This window comes from Lactuca saligna, chromosome 4 (genome assembly GCF_052625555.1).
Source record: "Lactuca saligna cultivar CGN05327 chromosome 4, ASM5262555v1, whole genome shotgun sequence".
NCBI lineage: Eukaryota > Viridiplantae > Streptophyta > Magnoliopsida > Asterales > Asteraceae > Lactuca > Lactuca saligna.
Genome location: NC_136420.1, coordinates 232801145 through 232822288, shown reverse-complemented (window position 1 = coordinate 232822288; position 21144 = coordinate 232801145). Strand labels below are relative to the sequence as shown.

Here is a 21144-nt window from a genome sequence, read left to right as displayed (position 1 = left end):
TTAATAAGAAAACAGTTGAAACTGCAATGTTCACAAGTCTATTTATTGGACATTTTATATGAAAAAAAATCGATACTTTATTGTTTATAGGTTCAAAGAAAATTAATGGAAGTATATTGCTATTTGTTAACTATTCAATCATTGGTTTTAAGGAAAATACAACAAAAAGGACAACATATTTTTGCTTACACTATACATGTGTTGAGGTTACTAAAGTTTGCTGATCAATTGCAATGGTGTTGGCTGATAATTTGGCAGGTGTCGTAGCTACAATAATGACATTACATCTACTGCTAATTCTTCAAAGTACATTTTCATTTACTACATTTATAAATATATAAAAGTCGAGAAATAAAAGATACAATGAATTATAGTTGTGGTCACTCTCTTTTAGCATATATATGATCTTGACTATGGTTGGCATATAAGTTTTGGTAACATTCAGAATGTGAAATAGAGAATAAACATATTATCAAAACTCTTGAATCAAAGATACAAAGAAACGAATAGGAAAGACATAATCTGCAAAAGAAAATGGTGAAGCATAAATAATATATGAAGAGTCATATGAGAAACTGCTTAATCACACTTTATATTTAACTTTTTTTTGTTTAATATTTCAGTCAGAATACGAAATCAAGAGTTCATCAAGATGTGGAACATAGTAAAAGGTAATCTTTTTTAACACTTACATGCAAAAAATAAATATACGCTTTTTGAGAAGGGAGAAATTGTGACCTATTTAATCCTTTACTGTTTGCTCCTCACTTATGTTATCTACTTCATTTGTAGGTTTCTATATGGGAGAATCGAGTGAATTTAATAAAAAAAGTTGATTATGTAAGATCATTATACCCTTAATTGCATTTCCTCAAGCTAAATTGATGTAATGGATTTAGTATATTCTCACTAATTATGCATTGGGAACTCGACTCTAGATGGTAAGATAAGATGTATGTAACATTTGGAGGTCATGGGCAGGTGACTCAAGAAAAAGAGGTTGCAACCAACATATGTTGCTATGTATCTATTTGAAGAATCAAATAGATGTTTTATTTTATCCTTATATAGATACAACTACTTATCAGACTCATATATTATATGAGTTAATTTAAAAAAATGCTAAATACAAATGTCAAAATATTTAAGAATATTGAATTTAATTTAAAAATAAGATAAATAAGGAATTATTATAATACAAATGTTTTTTATTTTTTAAATTTAAATAAATAAAAGAAACTAATAAGCTTTGATTTTGAGAATTTTAAAATTAAAAGGTAAGTTTATTAATGAAATTGATATCCGTTTATTACTATATTTATTGTAATTATTATATTAAAATATTATGTGAAATTTAATAAAATAGAAAAACTTATAAAATGATATGTGGAAAAAAATTAATTCAAAATAACTACAAAATGACATTTGGCAATTGAATGAGAATGTAACAAGTGATAAAAAAATCTTCATTTATTAGAAAATGATATCTTTTTTATAGTATGTATTTTATGATTTTTGCTTGCTGTAAATTAAGCAATAACATCATTATGTATATTATCAAATTTTCCAAAAGGCTCCAGCTATTTATACCCCTTCACAATCTAACACTACCCCCTAATTATTATCCCTAATGATTATAATAATTATGTTTTTTCTTTTCTTATTTAATTGTAATCGTCAGAGAACATTTTCATATTTTGTCTATCAGTATACAATGATTTATGTCTTTTCATTCTCATTAACTTTGTAATAAATATGTTTTCTTTTTTAATATAAATTTTATAATATTTTGAATCTTATTATTTATTATTATTTTATTTAAATTATTTATTTGGTTTTTGGTCAAATTTAGAAAAAAATTGAACGATGGATTTAAATTTTTTCTTTTAATTTTTTTAACGATTTGTTTGAATTTTTTTTTAATGTTTACCGATTTGTATTTGTTTTATTTTTTTTAATGTTTAACGATTTGTACTTGTTTTATTTGTAATACATTATTTAATTTTAAATTTTATTATATTTGTTTTATTAGTTTTAAAATTTATATTTTATATTTAATATTGTTATCTTACGGATTCTAGATTCCATTTTGCATACGTGAAACCCGTTCCGAATTAGCATATAACTGTCTAAGGTTAGTTTATGTATAATTCAAATATAGTTTTTTAATGTTTTGTGAGATACTTTTTTCAAATAACTTTTTTTTTTATATAATTTTAAACATTTTGTTCAAACATAAATTATGTTTTTATGTTTTGTTTTTCTTCGTAAATACATGATTATATAAGATCGGCGGGTTTTAAATAAGTACATAAAAATAATTTAATAAAAAAAATTAAGTTTTGTAGAACGGCAAATACAAGGTTGTCAAGATTGAGATCCTATGTAGGACCGTTTTTAGGTTTTCAAGATCAGGATCCTAAGATCCTACAAAATAAAACATAAGTTTAATTTATAATTTTAATACATGAAAAATAGTTGAAACATTCAATTTTATTCGTCTGGCAGCTTAATTGATATCGTTAATATTAAAACTTTAAAACAACTTAAAATTGAACTATTATATGAAAATTCGTATAATAAAATTGAGATACTATACAACATAAAAATGATTGCGTAGTTATAAAAAATAAACATGATTATGTAAATATACAAAATGAAATTAAGATATTACCTGAATTCCTAGATAAAATATTCAATAGTTGAAAGTATAAATTACAAGTTTAATATATGTATACTTTAATATATATATATATATATATATATATATATATATATATATATATATATATATATATAAAGAGAGAGAGAAAGAGTTTTATTAGTAAATTAACTAAAAGGTAATGATTAAAGGGTATGACAAAGACAGTTATAATAGCATCCTTTCCAAAATTACCCTTGGTAAAAGCCGCAATTGTTACTGTTGGATTGGAGGAATCTGAACTCCATAAAAGTATTTGCATTTTCACTGTTCCCTTTAGGCCCTTAGGCTACCCGGTATGGTGGCATTTTCACACGTCTTGGACTGAGGTGGCACTCTTTCCCACACGTGAGCACCGCCCCAAGGGTTGGTGGTTTGCTTGTGACGTGAGGCGGAAGACGGATGAAGACGGAGCTTCTTATCGGTTGCTTCTTTTTTGCCTCTTAATTTCGTTGGTTTTTCTTTATAATCCATCAAAGTAGAAAAAAAAGGATGTACCCGTTTTACAGGGTACCCGTTTTTCTTTATAATTGAAGTTACAAATTTAGTTCCTAAAATTCTATCTTTTAATCCTATTATACCCTTTTACTTTTACTTGAATTAAGTTGGGTGTGAATGCAACTGTGGCAGTATTTTTATAGTGAGTGGGTGTGACCACTCCCATAGCCTTAAGCCCCAATTAGCGCATAGAATCCATGTAACAGGTTTAAAATCTTCTGTTCTTAAACCTTTTAATCTCAAATGTACCTTCTCAAGGACACCAAGTGAATTATTGCCAACTGTTTTGTAAATGTTTATTGGTTTGGTTTTGCAACAACCATATGCAGCATTACACTTTACTATGGATAAAAAAAAAAAAAAAAAAAAAAAAATCTAACCCGAGCCTCTTCCCTAGTTCTAAAATCAAATCTTACAATATTTTCATCCAAATATTATGTTTTGTATGATTTGATATTCAACGAAATATATTATATTTTGAATCAAATTCTAGTGGATGATTAAAGTAATTATTTTGACAGCATGACTATTTCCTCGACAAGTTTATCCACATTCAAGGAAGATGAACCACTGGGACCTGTTGCTGCATAAGCCTTTTCCTTCCACTCCATGGCCTTCTTCCTGATACGGTTGCCTTGTTCTCCGAGCATCAACTCATGTACAAGCTTACTGACTTCCTCCCTTTTAACGTCCTTTACCATCTCCAGTCCAACCTCCCATTCCTTACATATATACCTACAATTAGTCAATTGATCCCATCCATAAGGCCAACAAATCATTGGTACCCCAGCCGACAAGCTCTCAATTGTGGAACCCCAACCACCGTGAGTCAAGAACCCTCCGATGGAAGGGTGCTCCAGGACTTTTTCTTGTGGGCACCAGCTTGCTATGAAACCCTTCTCTTTAATATGCTCCTCAAATTCAGGAGGCAAAACTGAGGATTCTCCGACAACAACACCGGATCTAATTATCCAAAGGAAATATTGGTTACTATCTGCAAGTCCCCAACCGAATTCTGTAAGATCTTCTAAGGACATTACTGTTGAACTCCCAAAGTTCACATAAATCACAGACTTCGGTTCCTTAGATTCCAGCCATTGTAAACACTCTGGTTCTTCTTTCCACAAGCTGTATCCATTGAAATTCGACATCGTGTTTTGTTTTTCCTCTGCTGGAATCCGATTAAGAAGTAACTGTATAGGTCCCACTGTGTAAATGGGAGGAATCATGGATGAAAGAGCCTCAACAATACTAGTCTCCAACGTGTCAAAGGTGTGAATAATATTGTATTCAACACTGTGGGCCTTTTGTGAAGCGTCAGTACAGAACGTAAGAATTTTGTCGCGAGGGTTTGTTGTCCTTATGTGGCTAGGAAAATGCTTTAGCTGGATTCCATTCATCCCTGGAATCCAATCTATACTTGTTTCTAAATACCCGTTTGTCAAGTAACTTTCATCTGTATACAAAAATTAATGACCGGAGTTATTTTCTTTTGTACATATAAAGAGAAAGAAGCATATCTAGAACACACGCAATTCAAAACCAAACCTTTAAGTGGTATAAAACCTTTCTCGATGAGAGATTTGGTCTGGTAAAAACCCATGAAGCCACAAGCGGCGACCGTCCAGTAGAGCATGATAGGGATCCCTAGCTTTTGTGCTGCATCAATGGTGAAAGCCGATATGAAGCCATCAGAGATGATAAGAGTTGGTGGAGTTGGAAGTTTCATTGCAAGGTCAACGAAAGGAGCTAAAAAGGTGGTTTCTATATGATGAAGGAGCAGGTGTACTGCTGGTTCCTCTTCAGAAATCCGAGGAATGCTGTCAGGAATTGTTGCAAATTGGAAACCATCTGAGCCATCGAGGGTGTGGGCACCACCAGAGCTGACCAACCGCTTGTGGATGAACTCTGTATTAACGAAGGTAATTTGGAGTCCCTTGTGGTGAAGAAGCTGCGCTAGTTTGAGCATAGCCTTTACGTGGCTTTGTGAAGGTAATGGAATAAAGATGACATGAGGCCTCTTCTCAGTTGTCGCCACTGTATCCATTCTGCTGTGTCTGTTTTCAAAGGAATTGTGGTGTATAAATGGGCTTCTTAATAGCCGGCTAAGAATAGTACAATAAGATCTACATTATAATTGATTGATTCAAACCGACTGTGGCTCATGTCTTTATATTTACGTGTAAGATTTATGTAGCTGTAGCTTTGTTTGATTATGGATTGTCTGTATCGGTAATGTTGTAAATATGACAAAATATGACTTGTTTGATAACGAAATGAACGATCCAAAATATGGGTCAAAGTTGCTACATATAGATGTTTAGACAAGGCTTAATAATATTAAGGATCAATAAAAAAAGGATACAATGTAATTATGAATCAGGAAAAACTTCAACATGATGTATACACCCAAGTATGCAACCAGAAACAAACTACACATATCTAATACTATCAAAGAAAAAAGGGAAAGCAAAAAAACATTCTTTAAAAAATTCACAGTATATTCGATGGATTGTACTCTACTGAATTCAATAAAATATTACGAAAATTAAACTCTAAAGAGTTCAATAAAATATTACATAAAATATTACGAAAATTGAACTCTAAAGAGTTCAATAAAATATTACGTAAATCAATTTATAACATCTATTTAAAAATTACAAAACTTTCCATTTTTCTATTGAAGTGTTCGATGACCATTGAATTTCAAATTTATTGAATGTCAATGTGGTATCTTAGAATTGTAGAATTTCATCAATTTACAAATAGACTTGTGACCTCATTCATATCTCATGTTCAACTCTTCATTGTGAATGCTCTTATTTTTGTTATGTACAATACGTAACGCCCACCGCCAAATAAACCATGCAAGTTGAGTTTGACCATATTTGTCGGTATTCGGTGTCTGATGGATTTTTGAAGGAAAGTTGACTTTCGTAAAATAGCTTGTAGGTAAATGTTAGTCACAAATTTCGACAGAAAACTTTGTCGTGTATATATTGACAAAACACGTTTGACATATTTTGACCACTTTTACGGATATAATTCTTTACAAACATATGTATTTATCGATAGAATACAAAATATCATTTTCATTATACAAAATACTGAGACAACCAATATATATAAATGATAAAGATAAGTTATGTATGCATCCTAAGCTTTATGTGAGCAAAAATGCAAATTAGAATGATCTCCCTCATAAACACATCCAACGATGTTAGCTCTTTACCTAATATGTGTAATAGGTTGCCCAACTCTTTGTACCTGAGAGGCTTATATAAGTGAAATGAGCATGCAATCTATGTGGTAAGATATCACACTCTTTCTTACTAAGAGGCTTATAGTTCCCTATCATCCATCGTCCTATCACTATAACATTCCTTGAGTATATACCATTACTTTCTTAAAACCCACAAAGATGCTCTCGTCCTTGAGTATATACCATTACTACGACCTATACCGTTATGTTTCTATCTGACATGTTGCATTTCATAGAGCAAGAACAACAATATACAATATAATATTGATAACCACTTGATAAGAAATGTTAAATCAACAAAAGGATATCTAAAACAAAGTCATTACAACAACAAAACATACTTTAAAGTTCACAACAAAAGATGATGTTCCTTACATCTACCCCATCATCTTCTTCTTCAAATTCTTCTACTGAATAAAACTATTTGTTTTCATCATTCTTTGTATCATCTTCATTTTCAAATTCTTCCTTTTTGTTCTCTTCAGGTGTAATGCCTGGAAGTTCGGGCAAGACATTTAAGTTATAATAAATAATAATTATAATATAAGTCATCGATTAGGATTATCATTAGTCATGCACGTTGTAGACTACGTATTATAAAGTCATTTAAGTGATTTATCGATAAGCGACAGAATGTGAATTTCGATAAAAATATTATTTAGGACAAATAATATTGTCGGGAAATGTAGGAGTTGCAATATGAATCTCGTACACATAAAGCACACTAAAATTCGACTTCGTATTTAGAAGTCATAGACTTCCGAATGTTCACGATCAGTCAGTGTACTGTAAATAGTGAGTTGGAGATAGGTTTCTTATTAGCTTAAGTAATCTAAACAACAATCGTATTAGTCGTAAAACCGAGAGCATGTATATAGAGAACACTCAAATCTGACTTCATAAGAGCAAGTTATAATTTTTTCTAAGTTTTAGTGCAACAATGTGCAACACTAATATCGACTACTAGATCAATTGAATATTAGTTGAAACAATCAAAATGAGAATCAAAGTTCTGGTTAATAAGGTGTCGAAAATATAAAGACGGAAGAGAACGGACGTTGGACAAGAGAGTTATGAATTTTTAATGGATTTCAATAGTCTAAGTCTGTTAAAAATATAACTTTAAAAATAAATTCAAAATTAACTAACGAAGTCTAATTAAAAGTTGTAGATCTCGTCGATAGCAATGCATGGTATTAACACCTAACATGCCTTTTATTTATGTACAGTAATTCAATCTTGCATTGTGTGTGTATGTGTGTGTGTGTGTATATATATATATATATATATATATATATATATATATATATATATATATATATATATATACATAATCAATCACACAAAATTAGTCCAACAATTAGATGTAATTGATCCTAAAAGACAGGATCCGCTGTGTATTTTGCCAGGACAGATTGCTCTTTGGTGCTCTTGTCGACACTGTTTCCCCATCCATCGCTCCCTTAATCACCAATGTCTCTTCTTCCTTAGAGGCATGGAATATTCTTTCCAACACATTTTTCAATCCATCCAGTGGCCATATCAAACAACTACAACATCGGTTTAAACAAGCCACCAAAACACCTGACCAATCAAGCATCGTTTATATGCGACCGGTCACAACCATTGTGGATGAATTAAGCATTATGATAAGAAGATGGATGTTGAAGATATTACTAATGCTATTTTAAACGAATTTGATTCCACCTCCTACGAAACTATCATTGATGCTGTCCATGCTACAGATACTCCAATCTCTTTGCATAAATTACATGAAAAACTCATTAATCATGAACTCTCCATACTCCAACAATCTTCTATAATTAGCAATCTCCATCAACGAACCACTGCCTTTGCTTCAAACAAACGCCAACCAAATAAACCTTGGAATAACAGAGCACATATCACATCTCCTGCCTTATTCCCTACCCCTAGTGGAACACCTCGCCAATTTCGTGGCAAATGCTAGTTCTGCTACACAAAAGGACACTCGCTCCCTTCCTGTTATGCATTCAAAAACAAATACCCACAAGTAAACTTGCCACCCTTACCAAAGAAAAACAACTCCAATCCACAAGAAAATCTTATGACTTCCATGAACCTTGGTCAGAAGTCTAACTGGCTCTTTGATTGTGGTGCTTCTGACCACATCACAGATGATCTCAATGCCCTATCTCTGCATACACCATACGATGGCAATGACGAGCTAGTCATTGGCGATGTTTTGTCTCTTAAAATTAGTCATGTTTGCTCTTTAACTCTCAAATTCTCCAATCTTTCTTTTATTCTGACTAATGTTCTTTGTGTTCCTCATATCTCAAAGAACATATTATCTACTTCTAGATTATGTATCGAAAACAATATACTAATATAATTATTCTCTTTTTATTTCATTATCGAGGACTTCAAAACCAACTAAACCCTACTCCAAGGCACAACTATCAGTTTCATTCCAATACTCAACCTGTCACCTTCCATGCAAAATCAAATAAGTTAATTTCTTGGCATCATCAACTTGGACACCCACATGCTCAAGTCTTACAACACTTAGCTTCTATCTTTCCTGTTATTACTTCTATGAAAAACCATTGTAACTCTTGTTGCATCAATAAAAGTCACAAAATTCCTTTTCATACTTCTTCTCTTACATCTACTTCACCCCTTCAGTTAATATTTTCTGATGTATGGTCATCCCCTATCGTCTCTTTTGATGGATTCAAATATTATATCATTTTTGTTGATCACTTCAAAAAATACAAATGGATTTATCCTCTACAACACAAATCAGACTCCCTCACTACCTTCATCCGTTTTCAGAACCCGGTTGAAAAAATAAATTCAGACAAAAATTAAACAATTTATCTATGACAATGGAGGTGAATATATTAATCTTTACCTCTCACCTTGCATCTTGTGGTATCTCTCATCTCACTTCTCTTCCCCATACCCCTGAGCATAATGGTTATGTTAAATGAAGACATCGTTACATAGTTAAATTGATCTCTCCATACTCTTTCTTGCAAACATGCCACTCCAATTCTGGATATTTATAGTCACCACAACCACATACCTCATAAACAGACTACCAACTTACACTCTCCAAAATGATTCCCCTTATCTCAGACTATTTAAACACCAACCAAATTACAACAAATTAAGATGTTTTGGTTTCTTATCTTACCCTTGGCTACATTCTTACTCTAAACATAAACTCCAATATCTCTCTAAAACCTATATCTTTGTTGGATATCATCTTCTCGAAGTGCTTATCATATCCTTGATCCTCTCACAAAAAAAACTTACACAACTCGTCATGTTCACATTGTTGAAAATATTTTTCCTTACACATCCATCACCAAATCTCACAGCCCACCACCTCCACAAACTGACACCTCGCTTCAAGTTGACTTTATTCCCCTCCCAAATACAACCCTCCTACCCCATCTAACGAAAGTAGCCCCTCTTCCTCACACGAGAACAAACCTTCATCATATGCTTAAATAACTTCTCCTCATAATCCCTCGTCTCCAAATGATAACCCTTTCACTCCTCTTCACAACCCTCCATTACCAACTAGAATAACAAAAAAAAAATCCCAAATCAAACTCCAAATATCACAATAATGATTTCTTCAAATATAAATTAATCATCCAACCATTTCCAAAACCACATACAGTCACATAGGCTCTCAAACAACCTCAATGGCAAAAAGTCTTGCAAGAGGAACATGATGCAATAATCAAAAACCAAACGTGGTCTGTTGTTCCTATGACTCTGCCCCCAATCTTATTGGTTGTAAATGGGTCTTTAGAACCATGTTCAAACCTGATGGCGCAATAGAGCGTCTCACCGCACGACTTGTTTCCAAAGGTTTCCATCAAATACATGCTCTAGACTATGTTGAGACTTTTAGACAAGTAGTAAAATAAAAACTCTTAGACTCATTCTTTCTCTTGCATCCTCTCAGAATTAGTGTCAACAACAACTAGATATCAACAATCATTTCTTCAAGGCAGTCTCACTGAACCAGTTTTCATATCTCAACCACTCAGATTCATTGATCTATCATTCCTACACGTAAACTAAATAAATCCATTTATGTTTTACATCAAGCATCTCGTGCTTGGTACATTAAAATCAAAGCTTTTCTCATATCGGAAAACTTCAAACCCACTATCTTGATCCTTCTTTATTTGTTTGCAAATCTACTACCTCACCCATTAACATCCTTTTATATCTTGACGATATCATCATTACCGGACCTAACTCTTTTGTTGTCTCTTATTTCATCACCTCCTTTGCCAATAGTATCTCTCTAAAAGACTTAGGCAACTTCTTCTACTTTCTTGATATTGAAGTTCTACCTCACTTTGATGGTTTTTTTCTTTCTCAAACCAAATACATTATAGAGATTCTCACTAAAGTCAACATTAGTTGTTGCAAGCCAGCCTCCATACCTTCAACTACTTCTGTTCACCTTAATGTTACTGATGGCACACCCATACCAAATCCAACGAACTACAGATCTATAGTTGGTGGTTTACAATATTTATCATTAACACACCCTTATGTTGTGTTTTTTGTCAACAAATTATCTTAATTTATGCATTTCCCAACTGACATTCATTGGGTTACCCTAAAATGTTACTAAGATAACTTCATGGTACCATTCACCATAGATTACACATACGACATAATTCCTCGTTACATATTCATGTATTCATATATGCAGATCGGGTAGGTGACAAACAAACTTATCGAAGTACCACCGGATATCTTGTATATCTTGGTTCCAACCAAGTTACATGGAGCTCAAACCGACAAGGCATTTTAGCAAGATCATCAATAGAGGCAGAATTTTGTGTTGTTTCCTCACCCACAACTGAAGTTCTATAGATTATTTCACTGCTACATGAACATGGCTACATATCCAATGTTATGTCACACCCCAAAACCGAGAACGACAGAAACGTTCATGGGCGGAGGACATCATGTAAAGTATCACAACACAGTATAATAGTAAACAAGTAAACAACATCATCTATTGCATTAAATATATAATTTCAATACAAGTGTGTTATGTAATATATAAGACACTAAAACATAAATCAAAATATAAGATGAGTCTCGTATGTGCTCCATCTTCTCAAAAGCTAGCATCGGTACGTGTCTACTGATGTCCTGAGAATACAAATTATTTTGAAAGAGTTTATCAGCATTAAAGCTGGTGAGTTCATAAGTATTTAGTTTCTATGTTTGTATCAAAATGTTTGAGCCGTTGTTTGAAGTACGAGTTTGTAATAAAAGTATGTGAATGTTTGTAAGTGTTTGTAAAAGTTTGTAACCCCTAGAAAATCCTACACTTTCTACTAAAAGTAACATTCTACCAAGGCACGACTGTTTTGTATGTTTGTTTCTTGTAAAACTGTGTAAATTTCCCAAGTATAACTATCATTATCAAAATATAGTTTGTACATTAATGTATAAGTGAAATGATCACCAAATAAATGTAAAGGGTAAATTAATGAAGTATTGTAGTTTTGTAATATAGGAACTACTGTTGTACTAACTATCAACTGGAAAACACGACAATGTAAGTCGTCAAAAGGTATGACATTTGGCACCCATAGACCTGCAGGTCCGGCTGTAGCTAGCATCAAGGTGTAGGATAGTCAATCCAGTATAGATCTATACGTAAACTCACGCTCTCCCTCCAGGAGATTCTGGTTACAACTTGGGCCATGAAAATGAAGGCATGCTCCGATACAGTGGATCACATTTATGTTATCGTATAGTTGTATATGTTCTCATTAGAGTATTGATGTATATGTTCTCATCATAGTACAGTTGTATATATTCTCCTTATAGTATAGTTGTATATGTTCTCCTCATAGTATAGTTGTATATGTTCTCATCATAGTATAGTTGTATATATTCCCATAGTAATAAGTAATGACTCATGAATGAACTGACTCTTGTATCCTTCATTGAACTAGAAGTAGTAAGTAGTATAAGTCTAAAATATACTTATTATAGTTTATTAGTAAACTTGTTTTAATGATTGAATGTACTAAACTAAGATAAAAGTCTTTATATCTATAGATATATACATAATATATAAATGAGGGTTCAACGACACTCGGACAAACAACTGGGTACTTTAAGACCACAACCAAACAAGGACAGGAAGTAAAGTGGTTTATCTCATGTAAGTCCTTCAAACCTTATTTATATAACTGTATGTGCAATAGACATGGTTTTAACAATATATAAGTTTTAAAACTGTACAAGAAATGTTTAGTATACAAAAGTGAATTTGATAAAAAGTTTGACATGTAAAATAGTCTGATAAACAGTTTGAAGTCATTTGTTTGGTAAAACAATTTAAAGTATGAAAAATACATTTGTATGCTAGTTATTAATCACATGTGATTGATCTATTAACTAACATGGTTCAACTTGTATACCCCCGTAAAGCATTTAAAAACATTTCAAAGCATTTCAAAGGTTAATTCAGGGGTATGAATGAACCTGTAGTCAACAGTTACTTTGGAAGTGTTAGAAGTGTTTGATAAAGTGCTAGGTGTCAAGTAAAGACTTGAACACACACAAGGATCCTAGTTATCATATAATAAACATATATGTATCTAATTAGTCATTTAACAACTAATTAATCAAGTTAAGACACCCTAGGTCATGGAAAAACTTTGATTCATGTGTTATACGTACCAAAGGGTTGCATCTAAGGGTTCTATGGCATGACATTGGAGTTTATGGCCCATGAAACACCACCTTATGGAGTTTATGGCCCATGACCATTTCCCCATGAGTTTATTCCCTTAAACTCATGGTACTAAGTGCCAAATTGTGTTTTGAGGTCTTACAAGTCATGATTGCACATCCGATGATCAAGTCCAAGCCTTAGGGAAGCATTAGGGGCACATTAAGACCACTTTATGGAGTTAACGGCCAAGTGACCACATTATTATGTGTTCATGGCTGTAAACGCTCTTAGGGACTTGTTTTGATTGTTGTTTAAGGTCTTAAACACTTCTAGGAAGGATCAAGGTTGGCATCCAAGGCTTAGAATGGGACTAAGGTCCATTTTACCACCTTAAGAGGGGTTTACGGCCCAAGAACATTCTTGGCTGTAAGCTCCTTTGTTCTTATGATATTTGATGATTTTCAAGTGTTATCAAGTTCATATTAAGCACACAAGAAGCTAGGGCAAGTGTACTTACAAGATAGAAGCTTGATTTGGTGTTTAAGGTCCAAGAACACTAGTGTGTGCTCTTGGTGTTCTTGGTGTTTTGAAGAGCACTTCAAGATCTAGCTATAAATCAATAATGAATGAATGAAATTATGTATAACTACTAGATGTTAGGTTATAACAACAAATCAATTCGAGAAACACTTACGTTTTCGGATGATCGGGTCAACAATGGGATGATAGTTGAGAGAGAATGGAGGGTGTTCTTGAGATTGGAAGTTAGAAATGAAGAGTTTGGGGAGTAAACTCATGCCTAAGGAATGAGTTCACGGCCATGGGAGAGTTTACAACCTAAACTCCAAAAATTTGGCTGTGAACTCTTTGTTTGGGTGCAATGGGTGGGTTTGCTACTTCAAGACCCGGGAGGGTTGTTCCTTTCCTTCGTTCGTTTAAAGAATAAACACTCAAAACGGACTTTTAAATTGGTTAACAATTATAAGAAATGTAATTGAATTTTAATTGAAGTGATTGACTTTAGAGTTTGTCCGAATGAAAATTTCGGGTTGTCACATGTTACCCCAACCTTTTTTTTTTATAATGTAAGTGCCACTCATTACTCTTCAAATCAGGTATTCCACTCAAGAATGAAAATTTTGGCCCTTGATTTTCACTTTGTTCACGAAAAAGTCCAAGAAGGGTCTATACGTGTCACACATTCAAAGGAGATGATCAACTTGCATATGTTCTAACCAAGCCACTGTTAAAACACAACTACAACACTCTTCTATCCAAGATTAGACTACTCTCACGATCATCCATCTTGTGGGAGCCTATTAACACCTAACTTAACTTTTATTTATGTACAATCATTCAATTTTGCATTGTATATATAGTTAGAGTCAATCAAATAAATTAGTCCCACAATTAGATGTAGTTGATCCTAAAAAACAGGATCATCTATGTATTTATACCCGATTCTTAATATTGAAATACTAAACCTTTTGGTTAACATTCTTATACGTGGATATAAAACCTATCGAAAGCAGAGCTTTTATGAAGAAGATATGAATTTTCTAAGAAATCTGAATTTTTTGCGTACAGCTGTGCACATACATAGCATGCACGACACGTACTGCTACACATTCCAGAATGCGATATGTGGCACCACACCGAGAATGACACGTCAGCAAAGCCAACCAAATGCATGATACATAAGCGACATGTTGTGCAGCATGCATCCCCTACAGGCCTATAAATCTATGATTTTTCCTTCATTTTCTTCACACCTCTTCTCTAAATCTCTCTAGATTACTATCTAGCTTTTGTCGCTTACTCCCGAGTTCTCGACCCTCCAGTGAAACCCAACGATATTAGATAGCTGATGAATAGAAGCTCTTAAGTCACAGTTCTGCATACACAATCACTGGTTTCATTAGATTACTCTGTAAGTTAAGTTTTCTTAAGTGTAACTTTTAATTATAGTCATAGTCATTATTAGGAACCTATAATTAAAATTTATCAGTGATTCCAAGTAATTATACTAATCGATCTACTTATGGGAGTGACATCTAAGCTGGATTTAGTGGGGTGTTTAACATATGATTTCAAAATAGTATACTATGTATGCCAAATGTTCCCTACCTCGTATATGATCCAACCTGGTATTCCTTACTTGATAGATCTTGATTTAAACATTGGGAATACTGAGGAATCTAAACTACAATTATTATGGTCGCCAAGAATATGAAACTAGACTAAGGCTTAGTGCATTATACGTCTAGGTATTTTTGGAAGTGCGAAGCGAAGCCCTGTGAAAATCATCAATCACTAATTTTATCAAGTGAGTACATAGTCCCTTTCATGAACATGATTTAATACAAGTATTAATTAAAGTAGTAAATATTTGTTGGTAGTCATATCTGAGTTATATGCTTATTTCCTGGAATATATGTTAAGATATATATATATATATATATATATATATATATATATGTATATATATATATATAAACCATGCTATGTGCGAACCAGATATGGTTCTATTTTATGTTTGGATAAACATATAATATTATATAATAATATTAGAAGTAGCATTGTTGAGAAGATAAAGAAATAATAATGCCAACTACTCTATATGGAATATATATATATATATATATATATATATATATATATATATATATATATATATATATATATACAAACACACACACACTAAAGATAGGTTAGTGTCACCTAAGAATAGAATTGGTATTAGAAGTTGGTTACCAACATCGTAATCTAGTATAAGGATAAATGACACTTTCATGCGTCGATGGACGATAGCTCCGTATATGTGTACATTATAGTATTACCCTTGGATTACCAGAAATGGTGGTTCCAGATCAGGAAACTATGATGATATATTTGCTCGCCTCTAAGAGTATATGAAAACACTTGATCATTGTACATAGTTATATGAATTACGTTTGTAGCATGAGCACATTAGTCATAGACGTAGATGAAATAGGATACCATATTCATCAAATACTCTGATTGTGACAACCCCAAATATATTGCCGTTACAAATCCCATATTCACTAACGGAATGCATCACTATATGTTATTTTCTGTAATGTTTGGAGTTGTCAATAAACAAATATCTAGTTATTTATATGTCTCGATATTATCATAAGTAATTATAAACTTGTAAATGTTAACCCCGTTTAACTAAATAGAGTTATATTACTTTTCAACCACTTCACCCGGGTAAAAAGTTTTAACCCCGTTAAACTTTAGCATCGGGTAGCCGTGTACTGGGTGCAATACCTGAGACATATATAAGCAAATGGACACTACTTTTAAGCCTTTTACCACTTCTTCACTCTCTCTCATTACTTTCTCTCTCTAGACCCGAAACCGACTTCAAAACCGCGAATTCTAGCTTCCAAACGTATGGGTTTCTTCCCTATCTTGTCCAAATCATAGTTCATAAAATTTTGAGGCCAAAAATCATAAGATTTAGGGGATTAAATGGAGTTTACGGCCTAGGAAGCCCCTTAGGCCATAAACACCTAAAATCTTGCCAAAAGCCTCATTTTTCCTTCCTTTAAGCTTATATACTAATTAAGGGATATACCTAGAGAGTTTAGACATGAAATCATAAGAAATTGAAGCCTAAAAAGGAGTTTACGACCCAAGCTTATGCTTAGGCCGTAAACACCCAAAAACCCTTGATAAATGTCCCAAAAACTCATCTAGGGCATGGAGTAAATTTGCTATGAACCTTGGAAATGTTTATGGCATTTAAACAACAGAACTTAGGGACAAAAGAGGAGTTTACGGACAAGAATAGTCTTGGGCCGTAAACACCCAAAAATGTTGCCAAAAGTCCCTAAAACCCCACCTAAGGCCTTCATAAATTTATCTAAGGTGTAGGAGAGTGTTTTGGACCATTTAACATGCCATTTTGAAGAACAAAATGGAGTTTACGGCCCAAGCACAAGCCTGGACCGTAAACTCCCCAAAATGCCCCAAAATGAGGGTTTAAACCCTCCAAATTAGTTCAAGACACTTGCTAGGAAATTAGGGAAGTGATTAAACGCCTTAACTTGCAATTTTGGAGGACCACATGAGTTTACGGCCAAGCCTAGGGGGCTTACGGTCGTAAACTCCCAAGGAGTGGCCTTTGGGCCGTAAACTCCAAGGGAGTGAACTCATGGACTTCCCCGCAAACCCTTCTTGGCCTTGTACCACTCCCGGAAACCCCTTCTAGGCCCTAAAACCCCGAATTGATGCTAGAATGCCTAAATACTTAAATGGAAAGCATAAAATGATTAATTTCTTGTAAAATACATATTTCATATGACATTAGGGTCCTAAAAGGTGCACAAGTCATTATTTGGATCAAAACGCTCAACCGACACTTTTACCCGATTTACCCGATTTACGCGAATTCAGGTGAGTTCATACCCCTTTAATGAACCTTTCAAATGTTTTATTTGTTTTGGGGGGGGGGGATACAAGTCGATTATACATGTTTATGGAAAGTTATACAAGACAATTATTCATGTTACGGAAATTAATCACATGTGATTCACTACCCGTAGTTCAAATCACATGTGATTTATCACTATGCCTTATAAATAAATTATTTGTTTTCAAAACTATTTTGGATAAACAAACAAGTTTTTAAATGTTTCTTTTGGACAATACTTTTATTTAATAAATCTTCTTATAAAATGTAACCACACCGATATATTTATATAAGTTAGACTTGAAGGACTTAGGACCGATAACTCGCCTTATTTCCTGTTCTTGTTTGATTGTGGGCTTAGGGTGGTGGTTATCCGTCCGACTGTCGTTGATTTCTTAGTTATATATCTTATATATTAGTATGGATTACGAGTGTTTCTTATTTCATTAGATGCCTAAATCACTAAGTTAACAAGAATCATACACACTAAGTTAACTATAATAGGTATAGTTAAGGCCTCTATTATTTGCTCTAACTACTACTCTACACCACTATAATACACTCTATTATGAAACTATACACTAATAAGAGAATACAATTCGAGTTATATAAAATACTACTACACTATAATACAATAGAAAGCACTAATCATGAGATAACACATTAACCCGCTACGAAGTACTCTATTCGCTATGCACTACGCCCAGAGTTTTCCGATAGGAAGACGACACTATACGTATATATCTATACGGGGAAAACGCTATTACATCCCGACTGTTAACTTCAGTCCGAGCCGCATAGGTCCAGAGATGCCTCCGCTCCACTACACTGTACATGATCGGGAAGGTCATGGAGTCCGCTATTACTCACACTATTGGTAACATACAAGAAATACACTATAACCGCAGTAAAATACTAAACAAAAAAGTAAAGTTAATATCCCGAAGTAAACAAGTATCTAATACTAAAGGAAGTTGCACCACTATTATTTACTTCAAGTATAACTCCCCATATTGCATTACTTATTGGTGAGTCACTATTATACTTCCACGATAAAAGGTTTTCAAAGATGAAACTGACATATTTCTTAAAGGTTTTCACTTACTATGCATTTCTGGAAAATATAGGATTTTCTAGGTTTTACTACTACTTATGACTGCAAATTTCATCTTTTCATACTATCGGTTCTAATGCTTTTTATACGAAAACTCACACTAAACTCTTATGAACTCACCAGCTTTATGTTGATATTCGTTTTCAAAATAACTTGTATCCTCAGGTCAACGATAGACAGGTGCAGGTGCAACATTTTGGGAAGGTGGAGCATACAAGACCCATCTCTTATTTTTGTATTATTTTTGGTGTTTGTTGAACATTACAAAGCACACTTGTAAATAAACTCACTATGTAAATGAAATGGTTGTATGTTTCTTGCTTTTACTATTATGCAATTGTGATGATACCGTACACTACGTCCTCCACCCCGAAACGTATTCCGCCGTTATGGGTTTTGGGGTCTGACAGATTGGTATCAGAGCATTGTTTATAGTGAATCAAGTATATCAACCTATAAAAGATATACGAACTATAAACACTTCGGTACTAAAACACTCTGACCAAGAATATATACTGTGAAGTATCTTAAGGATTTAACTAAGTATATATATATATATATATATATATATATATATATATATATATATATATATATATATATACACATCACTATAAAACACAGAAGTCAGTATCGCCCTAGAACAAAACAAAAGTATTAAGATTGTTGGATAGCACAATTGGGCTTAGAGACATATAGTCACATTTAGGGGGATGTAGCCTGATCAACTACGTTTTCCTGGGAGTGACTAGCATGTTCCTAAGCTTGGTTGTGGTGTTACCACAAGTCTAAAACTTACCAACACTACCACAATAACGTTATCATAAGAATACTATAGGAGTATTCTGTACCTCTAAAAACATACATGTGTGAGAACTAAAAAGGGTCGTTACTGATGGAGCAATAGTTGCTAAATGGATACTTTCCAGTTGCATGTGACTAGGGCGTTATAGACTTAAAATCTGTGATCTTTGCTTTACTTCCTGTTCCTTGTTTGGTTGTGGATTTAGAGTTAGGGTCACTTATTCGACAGACTATCCTGCCCCGGTCACATGTAATTAGTATTCATTATGCAAGTATTGGTCTAACTCGTGACGATCATCTTATAAGTAATTTAGGTTAGTGCGCCTATTAATCTTCTTTTCCCTTTTCTCGCATAGATATCATGGCTAGCTTCCACCTTCCAGGTGACCCGTACTACCCAAACTAGGGCAATGGAGGATGGCTCAGCGAAGAGTCGAACGACGATCACCCAATCCCTCTGGATGACCACCGAGCAGAAGGCTTTTCAGATAACTCCGACTCCGAGCCAGAGGTTAATAACCTACCTTCCGGAGCTTCGAACCCCAACCCCCGTCCGACATTTCAGGGTCCCACTCCTATGTGGGCCATATCCTTGCACAGATGGAGCAAGGAGCATGGTCAGCCCATGCCATACAATGGAGACCGAAGCTTCTACAACATAAGCGAAGGAGGATCAGCAGATCGGGTTCTGCCCATCATGATCCGAAGGATTGCCAGGAATGTCGAGCAAGGTCAAGCTGCTATAGGTCGAGTTGTAGAAGTGGATGCCAACTCGAACCTCAACACGGTTCGCATCCATCAACTCGAAGAAGCCATGGACAGGACAAGGAGGACCAACGAGGATCTGTAGTATCAGCTGGCTGCATCTCGAGCCGAAGTTAGGGAACTCCGAGCACGCCAAAGGATTCATGATCGACACCTTCAAGAAGTTATGCGTCAACTAGCGGATCTGAGGATTCGTCCAACAAGTAACCATCGCCAGTAGAAGACGTCTAGTTATCTCACCCTTTTGTCTAAAGGACTAGCCTTTTTCTCTCTATGTTCTGTAGATCTCCCGTCTGTAAACATTCCTAACTTAAAAGTACTCTAGTTAAACCTCTAACCTGCCAACATTTTCTCTTTGCTTTTATGTAAGACCTACTCTTAGGTCAATTTTCATGAACCTGTATTACATCATTAATACCAGTATATTGGCAGTTAACTACTCTATTGCTATGAATCTCATTGTGATCTTGAATTATGTGATACAATCCATGAGACACTTTATTCATATTCGCAATAAGCTCTTACTATTGCTATCATTTCTATGATCTTCCAGTAAAGAATGCCTCCACGAAAGCCTCCAAGCAGAGGAAGACCAGCAACCCAAACCCCTCCTCCACCACCCCCTCCTCCACAGATCGACCCGGTGTTGTTCCAAACAGTGGTGACTGCGGCTGTGACAGCAGCCATGGCCCAAATGAACTCTGGGGACGCGAGCGGTGGTAACTCCAGGTTCGGTGAAGTCCATCAAAGGGCGCAGGGATGCACTTATAAGGATTTCATTAACTGTAAACCTACCTTCTTCGACGGTACTAGAGGAATTCTGGCATTATCCCAA

At 34.1% G+C, this 21144-nt stretch overlaps 1 protein-coding gene across 1 annotated transcript; it reads right to left on the bottom strand.

Annotated features, from left to right (window-relative positions):
• Positions 1-3470: 3470 nt before the first annotated feature.
• LOC145043394 (UDP-glycosyltransferase 85C2-like) lies at positions 3471-5351 on the bottom strand. Its single transcript, XM_078992031.1, has 2 exons — positions 4748-5351; positions 3471-4655 (listed from the first exon to the last, which is right to left on the bottom strand). Exons 1-2 carry the CDS (start codon positions 5244-5246, stop codon positions 3709-3711), a joined length of 1446 nt encoding a protein of 481 aa, XP_078848157.1. The 5' UTR covers positions 5247-5351; the 3' UTR covers positions 3471-3708.
• Positions 5352-21144: the final 15793 nt, after the last annotated feature.